The sequence below is a fragment of the Camelina sativa genome, chromosome 5 (genome assembly GCF_030686135.1).
Source record: "Camelina sativa cultivar CO46 ecotype springtype chromosome 5, ASM3068613v1".
In the NCBI taxonomy this organism is placed as follows: domain Eukaryota; kingdom Viridiplantae; phylum Streptophyta; class Magnoliopsida; order Brassicales; family Brassicaceae; genus Camelina; species Camelina sativa.
In genome coordinates this window covers 8,530,726-8,539,391 of record NC_141884.1, presented here as the reverse complement: position 1 = coordinate 8,539,391, position 8,666 = coordinate 8,530,726, and the positions used below count along the sequence as shown (strand labels likewise).

Sequence of the window (8,666 nt, the reverse complement as noted above, 5' to 3'; positions counted from 1 at the left end):
ATTGTAATTGTGTCTATCTGACTCTTTAAGCACTTTCCTCTTCTGTAAAGCTAGGACATGATTCTCTCTTTGCTGAATTCTCTGTCATTTTCCATTGTTTAATCCATTTTCTCATTTGAAAATATTCATCTGTTGTTGACTTTCATGTGAACACCATTTTTTTTATCCATGAGTTCAGAGATACTGACTTGGCTGAGATTGTAAATGAAACAGGAAAAGCTGGTGAGAAGAGAATGTCTTTTATACATATGATTACATACACATGAACTACTTGACAGAGGATCCAAGGATCAAAACGCAAGAACGGAGCAACTCTAACGGTTTCTGCACCTATCCGGACCAATTATCTTGACGAGCCAGTCCGGGCAATGGCATGTCCTATTGCCAATCCAAACAATAGTCCAGGTCCATACCCTATTCCTACTGCTTTCCAGCTCAAGTACAGTTCTTCTTCCTCTGTCTCATCTTCATGTTTTTCTTGTTGTGTTGGGGGAGCACTAGGGGCAAAGCATATGTTCTGGAGAGGAAGACCACAAAGCCCTGCATTCCCTTCAAAGGAGGATATAGGTTGCCCACTAATCTGTGTCCCTTTTGGTATTTCTCCCGTGAATTGGTTATGAGAGACATTTATGTACGCTAAAAAAGAGAGGGTCTTGAGTTCTTGAGGGATTTTACCCGAGAGTTTGTTTCGAGACAGATCTAGTGACTCGAGTTCGGTAACATTGGCAAAAGACACCGGGATTTGGCCAGTGAAAGAGTTGTGGGATAAGTTGAGGGCAATGAGTGCCGTCAAGAGACCGATAGAATCTGGGATCTGTCCACCAAGTCTGTTTCCAGAAAAATCTATGGCAACATAGAAAGTCAGTACCTTTTTATGCTCCATAGATAGACCTTTGTATCGCAAGTCTAAAGTATTAACATACTGATAGAGAGCATTCATATAGTCTCCCATATACATCTGCCCATCTCCATATATCTTGTTTGATGATGCACTCCAATTTACAAAGTACTCTGGTGACAAACTTCCGTTAAAGCTGTTATCTGATATATCAAGTATCCGCAGCTTGGGAAACCCTAAAGGTCCTTGAGGAAGAGATACAGGACCATAAAACATGTTCGAACGGAGGGTAACGACTTCCAAATCCGGCAAGACCTTGAGCCAGAAAGGAAACACGTCTGATATTTCGTTGTGCTCCACATTCAGAAACTTTAGAAAAGAACAGTTCACCAGAGACCTTGGAAGCTTTCCGTTTATTTGATTGTACCCAACATCAAGTGTTTGTAGCAGAGAATTGCTATAAAATGTGTCGGGAAGAGTTCCCTGCAAGTTGTTCTTCCGGAGATTGACTGTTGATAACTTACTCAGGCATTGAGGAATAAAGCCGATGAAATTGTTGTAGGATAGATCAAGAACGTCGAGAGAGCTTCGGTTGCAAATTGAAAGAGGTATGTCTCCTGTGAAACTATTGTTCCATGCAGAAAAGAGGATGATCAAGAGTGGTGGAACAGGGAGTGGTCCTGTCAAAGAGTTTAAGCTAATATCTAGCATTGTAACTGATGAGTTACGGAGAATCTCTGTGGAACCATCAAAGCCGGTGAAGGAATTTTTAGAAAGACTCACTATGCTCAATCGGGGAAGACTTCATAACCACTCTGGAACTTTCCCTTTGATTCTATTGTTGGAAAGGTCTAAACGTTCAAGATTCTGTAGGTTCTTTAGAAACTTTGGGAACTCGCTGATGTTGCAGTTCTTTAACATCAACCGGTACAAACTTGGTGGAACAACAGAATCTGAGGTTAGACTTGCAGCTAATAACTTATTACCGGAAAGCTCCAGGTTCAGCAATGATTTGAGAGAGGTAAAGATTCTTAAGTCAATTGGTTGGCTTACGTTTAGGAAAGAGAGGTCGAGTTCTTTGAGGGTTATTAGCTTTGAAATAGGCTCTAGTATTATTCCTTGGAAATGGTTATGCCCAAGGAACAAGTGCTCGAGCCTTGATGACGAAGAAGAGTTGGGAACTTTAATGGGACCGGTGAGATGGTTTCCACGGATATCAAGATGTGACAAGAAAGGCATAGTGAGCAGAGAAGAAGGGACGGTTCCAGAGAATTGATTATAGGAAAGGTCCAAAATGGAAAGCTTGGTGAGATTCTGGAGAAGTTGGAAATTATCAGTGAGCTCGTTATGTGAGATATCCAACTTGGTTAACAAGGTTAGGTTACTGTATGAGGAAGGAACTTGACCAGTAAAGCCATTAGAAGAAAGAGACAAGACCTCTAATTTATTGAGATGGCTGAATTCAGAAGATAGTGGAGAGGATGTGAAGTTGTTGTGAGAAAGATTCAGGTAACTAAGCTGATGGAACTCGAAGAGGCTACTGTTGGGTTTGAGAATTCCAGTGAAGCAGCCAATTGGGAGTTGTAGTTTCGTGACAGCACCAGTCGTGTTATCGCACAAGACACCGTTAAAGTAGTCACTGTGGTTGCAACCACCGGATTCGAACTCGTTCTTGAACTTCAGAAGAGATTGGATCTGATCATGACGACAAGCAAGAGCGTTGATCACTATGAAGCTTGAAGCAAAGACGATACAGTAGAGTAAAAGTAAAGAGGGAAATTGCAGATGGGATTCCGACATCATGAATTTATTGAGGCAGAATTATGTTCTTCAAGCAAAGCAACGTCGAAGATTGGTATGTATACATGTGTGAGGGTGTGGTTTTTGGATTGGAGATGTCACTCATCATTCACAGAACACAAGTTGAAATGATGAGTTTCACCACGACCAGACAAAAAAACTTTGACTTGGTATACGTATACATGGCATGATTTGCTTGGTTATTCGAGAACAGTCAGTCAAGTCAAAGTTCAGAAAGTTGGTAATCTTTAATAGTGACATTAGTTTGTTTGTAACTGGAGAAGATACTTGTGTTAGAACCCTCTAACTCAGACTAAGTCTCACAGTTAAGCTCGCTCTGCTTTTCCCTCTCATCTCCTTCATTCGGTGTCTTTGTTTGTTCCCTTTGCCACTTTTCTCTTCAGTTTATGTAAATCCATGATATTGGAGTTTGATCTGTAGGATCAGTTCTCAGTTTTTCATGTCACATAGTTTCTTTCAATGTTATCTAATATAAGCTCTGATGAGTGAGTGATGATCTTACTGTTAAGAACTTGAGTGAGTGATGATCTTACTGTTAAGAACTTTTTTTATTTGAAGCATTAGAGATCAACAACACCAAGATTTCACCACCAAAGGCATGTAAGTGACAACGTTCGTTAACAGAATAGTGTAATCCATTACTTTAGGAAGTAAAGTACGTTTTTATGAGTTGTTAGTACATTGTTATTTGTTTCTGATAACATATTTGATCTAAATGCTTATGATTGTAGAAGTTGAGGAGAAAAAGTATCCACAAATGACTTTAGTTTCTCGAATCAAAACAAGAGCAAACTCATAAACAAAAAAAAACCTTAAAGACCATACTATTAGAGATAAGCGCTTCAAATATTTACAGTGTAGTAAAAAGAAATAAAGAGCATTCTCTTCAATCCATAGTATATGGTGAAATCGCAACCGCAAATTAAAAAAAGACAGCCCAAAAAAAAAAAGAAACCTAAAGACAACCACAAAAAAAAAACCATTAGAAGAACCAAGAGAAATACACAAACTGGATATAAAGATCAATCTAGCTTATGCTTCTTCTCCTTTATGCCTTGCTTCATAAGTATACTACTAGACTTGCAAAAAACCCCAAAATATAAAACCTGTAACAGCGTATTGTCGAAAAAGAGCTCTAAGCCGGCTGGTTTCGTTGTCTCTCTTTCGGTTCTTGATGTCTTGCAGCTGCATATATTATTAACATGTTTCAGTCAGTCCAACCTTTTCATTCCATTCTCAACAAACAATAAGAGACATCAAGACAAGATAGTTTCACATACCGAGTCCATTAGCTTCAGAGGTTTTCATCACTCGAAGCCTTTTCACCGAGGTAATGAACATTCTAAAAAGATGACGAAAACATTTTAGATCATTGAAACACAATTATCAGATATTAAGAGATAATAAAACATTCTATTACCTCCAAGGAACATCGCCAACAAGCATCCAATCTCCTTCCTTATCTTCATAAGTAAGTACAAACTCAGACGATCCATCCAAAAGCCTCAACGGTTTAGTGAACTGACCAGTTAACCCGATAGTACCAGGATTAGTGCGAAAGAACATATCTTCTAGAGTTTGTGCCAAATTCTCATAAGAAGAATGAGCATTCAAATCAACTTTTCTTCCAATAGCAACTCCATCCATGTTCACCTTAATAAACCCAAGTTGCACTTTCCCATTCACTTTCTTTGTCACATCTTTAGGCTGCTGATGATCATCATTCACTTTCTTCTTACCAGCTTCTTCTTCTTCTCTTGCCGACTTTGTAGCTTGGTTATTGACCAAACTGTTCATCCTATGTGACCCAATAGGAGGCCATCCCACAACTTGACTGCTACAACCAAATCAAACATATATCAGTCAGGACTTGTCTAAATATACAAATTCAACAACAACCAAGAACAGATTCAGCTAATCAAGATTCCTAATTCCAAAAACAGAGCCCTTGTTCCAACATAAACTAAAGATCAAGAATACACAACTCTTTCTGCATGATTGATCTAGAGAGCTTTATTTAACAACAGCTAAACACACTAAAGAATCTTTAAGAAACTCCTAAACAACAAACTCTGTTCCAAGAAGAATAACAATTTCACATCAAACACTTGATTTAGTTATAAAAGACGAACCTTGAACGAGGAGGAGATGAACCAGCGTGAGAAGAAGAATCAGCAGCACGTTTAGAGCCAACAGAAGGAAAATCCTTAGCAGTCAAAAGCCTACCACGCTCTCCCCACGCGCCACCACCTGATTTACCACCAATCTTGGCTCCTGTTCCACCGCCAAGACTCAGCCCAAGACCAAGCTCAAGCTCACTCTCACCTTTCCCCATCTCAAGTTCAGTAATCATCAGAGACAGACAACAACAGCAACACAAAAATGAAAGAGCCCTAAGAATCAACACGAAAGAGAGAGTCTTTTGAGAAACAAGAAGGCAGAGCAGAGAGAGAGCAAAAGAAAAAACCTGGGAAAGGAGACAAAGAAAGAAAGAAAGAAAGAGAGAGAGAGAGAGGGAGAAGGAAACAAGAAAACAAACAAACAGAAAGAGACAGAGAGAGGATTTTAAGGGTTTCTTGAAATCTGAAAGAGAGAGTTTTTGAAGAAGAAGAAAGAGAGAAGAGAAAGGATTAGGTGGTGGAGAGAGTGATGAGAAGCGTAGGTCCCTTATGTCTGGTAGTGGCCATACCAACAACAATGCCATTCTTCTTCTTCTTTCTTTCTTTCTTTTACTTTATTAGTATTTTCATTAATTTTGATTTTGATTAAGAGACTTAATTTTAATATTAATATTAATAAATCTTCTTAATCTTTTTCCTCCCCGACATTATCAAACTTGTCGTGCTCCCGTTTGCCTCATCGTTCTCTCCTATGTTTTTTTATAAAAATCAATATCTTATTAAACTCTAGTAGTACTAAACAATATCTTATTGAACTCTAGTACTAGTAGTATTAAACAAAAAAAACTGTTGTGTTTGTGTGTTGTTTATATTTGTGGAAAGCTTTGTTTTCACATCACACACTTACTTTTCTGTTTTTGTTAGAATTTGTATTCGTTTTGATGATTTCTATATGAGGTTATTTGTAGTGTTTGTTAGCTATATGCTTTTCTATCATGTTCATAGCAAATGCTAAGTATGTGAAAATTTAATAGCTAAGTACCAGTTTTGAAAAAAGTTGAATTTGGGTATAATTGGTGTGGATCACTACTATTGGAATATATGAATATGGTGGGATAAACAACTGTTCAATTTTGATTGGAGTGACTAATTTATTTTGTTTTATAAATTTATATTAATCTTCCAATATTTTAGCATCAATTATGTTCTTATGGTCTCAACTTAAAAGATTGCTATGAATATCAGTATTTGTATTTTAGGTAATATTACCAGAACCAACAAATCTTTTTTATTAGTAGGATATTTTGGGTATTTTTAAAATACCCAGTGTGCTTTTGTTTTATGTTATCGAAAAAAATGTAATTACAAAAATATCATTGTCACGTCAGAGGCCACGTCAGAAATCGTTGACAATGTATTAAATAATGCAGCCGTAACACGTTACAAAGGTAATGACGGCTTAGTTATGGTATGTTAGGGCTGATTTATGGAAAAAACATTTGAGTAAGAGTAGACGGCTGACTTAGATCATAACTCAGCCAAACATTACGGCTGACTTAATGAAATCTGGCTGAGTTATACTATAACTCAGCCGTCCTTATGGCTGAGTTTTCATCCGATGGTTAAGTTGTCAAAATTTTGGCTGAGTTATCACTATGACACGGCTGAATTAACTTTTTCCGGCTAGCTAAGTTATGAACAACGGCTGATTTATAAGATGTCGTTACGGCTGAGTTATGCTTAAACACTATAACTCAGCCGTCATAAGCTGACTTATCGGACAACTCGGTTATTTTACGGCTGACTTAATAGCAGAAGATTAATTACTAGAATATCATTCAGTTACGACAGACTTATTAAACGATACGGCTGAGTTACAAATTTTCAGTTGATTAAGCGGCTGAATTTGACAGCCATTTTTTTGCTTTTCAATTACTGTAATAGTATTCATATTGCGGCTGAGTTATAATCTTGTTTGATGGCTGATTTAATTAGGCTGATTTACATGTTCATTTGGTGGCTGACTTGCCACCTCGGACGCATCATTCATGTCATCATTCCATGTCATCATCTTCTCCGGGAATACGAAACGTCGTTTTTTCGCCTTCCATCTTCTTCACCTATTTCAAAAGTGAAGTTCTTTACCTTCTTCTTCACCTTGTTCTTTACCTTGCTCTTCACCTTGTTTTTCACTTCTTAATTTTTCTCATTCTTATTAATTTTCCTCATTCTTCTGCATTTTCTTTCATGGATCCAGTTCCGGTAATTGTTGTTTCTGGTAATTGGGTAAAAAAAACACAAATATATTTAACACCGATGATATAGGGTGTAGATTTGTGCAAATAGATGTGGAAACAACGCACGACAAGCTTGTGAAGCTTGTTCTCGATGATTATGGATTGAACGCGAGGAAGGATGAAACAGCTAATAAGTCAACCACAAAGCATTATAACTCAGCCGTCATATGAATCTAAGAGACTTTTTGTTTTCCCTTAAGTATTATAACTCAGCTGTCAAGTAATAAAATTCAGCTGTTTACTTTTATTTCTTGTTATAAGTCAGCCACGAAACATTTTAACTCAGCCGTCATATGAATCTATGAGACTTTTCGGTTTCCCTTAAGTATTATAATTCAGCCGTGAAGTAATATAAATCGGACGTTCACTTTCAGCTTATTTATTGTTATAAGTCAACCACCAAGCATTATAACTCAGCCATTATATGAATATACAAAACCTTTCGTTTTTTCTTAAGTATTATAACTCAGCTGTGAAATAATATAAATCAGACGTTCACTGTCAATAATGACGTGGAATCGTTTGCTGATGTGTATTTTTTAAATATTTTCGGAATTAAAAATAAAAAATTAACCTAAAAGATAAATTGTAATTATACCTAAAACACTAAATATCTTAGCAATTTTTAAAAAGTATATATATATCAAGACTAAACCAACTTTTGAAATATATCTGAGTAATTTTTTCTTTAAGTAATAGGGAATACCGCAATAGTATAACATTTTTTGATATGATAGATTCATTTACTTCACTAATCAAATTAGTTTTACTAGTTTATTATTTGATGTAATTAAACAAATACTATAACTTCTTCGCAAAATATATGCCATATTCTTTTCTTTTCTTCTTTTCGTGGAGGACTATGATGAGTTTCAAATAAAGTGAGAACAAAATTGGTTTTCATAGGAAATTATTATATAAATAGTGGTGATGAGGTAATTCATCATTATGTTTCTTGGTATGCTATGATGATCCTTTGAAAACTTTCTCAATCGCAATTGATGTGTGGAAATTTCTCTTTTGATCAAAATCATGACTAAATGAGATATTGTATTTCGTACTACCTAAATCTGTATTGATGGATTTGTTTAGAATTAAAAACTTATTTTTTAAAAAGTAGCATTTTAAAAACAGCATTAGTATTTTTAACGATCTAAAATTAGATAATCACAAAATAATATACATACATATATATTGATTAATCACATAATCTATTAAAATGTAATTACTTATCTCACAATGTTTAACTAAGGACACTATTTTCTAATCGTTAAAAGAACTTTTATTGCTCATTCTACTAAAGATTTATATGCATCTTTTTCTCTTATAGAATTTTATTTTGGTTGTATATTGCAACAATAGTTCAACAAATGATTTATGATTTCTTTTAAGAGTTTAAAATGAATATATTATTAGCTAGTTATCAAAGTTTTTTTTTGAAATTTCCCAGTACATACAGGAATATTTCACACACAAAAAAAGATATCCTATATTTATACAGCAGTGTTTTTTTGTTTTTTTTTTTCTTAGAAATTCAGGACACCTGAGAGAACCTCTTCAAACTTCAAAGCGACTTAATTCTCTCAGTTC

At 35.7% G+C, this 8,666-nt stretch overlaps 1 protein-coding gene and 1 pseudogene across 2 annotated transcripts; both read right to left on the bottom strand.

The window, feature by feature from the left end:
• Positions 1-220: 220 nt before the first annotated feature.
• LOC104786245 (receptor like protein 26 pseudogene) lies at positions 221-2,764 on the bottom strand (annotated as a pseudogene).
• Positions 2,765-3,467: 703 nt separating this feature from the next.
• Positions 3,468-5,359, bottom strand: LOC104786243 (auxin-responsive protein IAA13). 2 transcript variants are annotated; one of them, XM_010511605.3, is made up of 4 exons: positions 4,792-5,359; positions 4,080-4,493; positions 3,940-4,001; positions 3,468-3,844 (listed from the first exon to the last, which is right to left on the bottom strand). In XM_010511605.3, the coding sequence occupies exons 1-4, from the start codon at positions 5,010-5,012 to the stop codon at positions 3,795-3,797; spliced, it is 747 nt and encodes a 248-aa protein (XP_010509907.1). In that variant the 5' UTR covers positions 5,013-5,359; the 3' UTR covers positions 3,468-3,794. The 2 variants fall into 2 exon arrangements, with proteins under 2 accessions (XP_010509907.1, XP_010509906.1); XM_010511604.3 differs by having other exon boundaries at positions 4,080-4,496; positions 4,792-5,335.
• Between the last annotated feature and the right edge of the window lie 3,307 nt (positions 5,360-8,666).

Excerpts from the sequence above, each read along its gene's own strand:
- LOC104786243 (XM_010511604.3), bottom strand. The coding sequence starts at position 5,012 with ATGATTACTGAACTTGAGATGGGGAAAGGTGAGAGTGAGCTTGAGCTT. Across the intron at positions 4,497-4,791 it reads TCATCTCCTCCTCGTTCAAG|CAGTCAAGTTGTGGGATGGC; the intron begins GTTCGTCTTTTA and ends ATTTGGTTGTAG. Across the intron at positions 4,002-4,079 it reads GTTGGCGATGTTCCTTGGAG|AATGTTCATTACCTCGGTGA; the intron begins GTAATAGAATGT and ends TCATCTTTTTAG.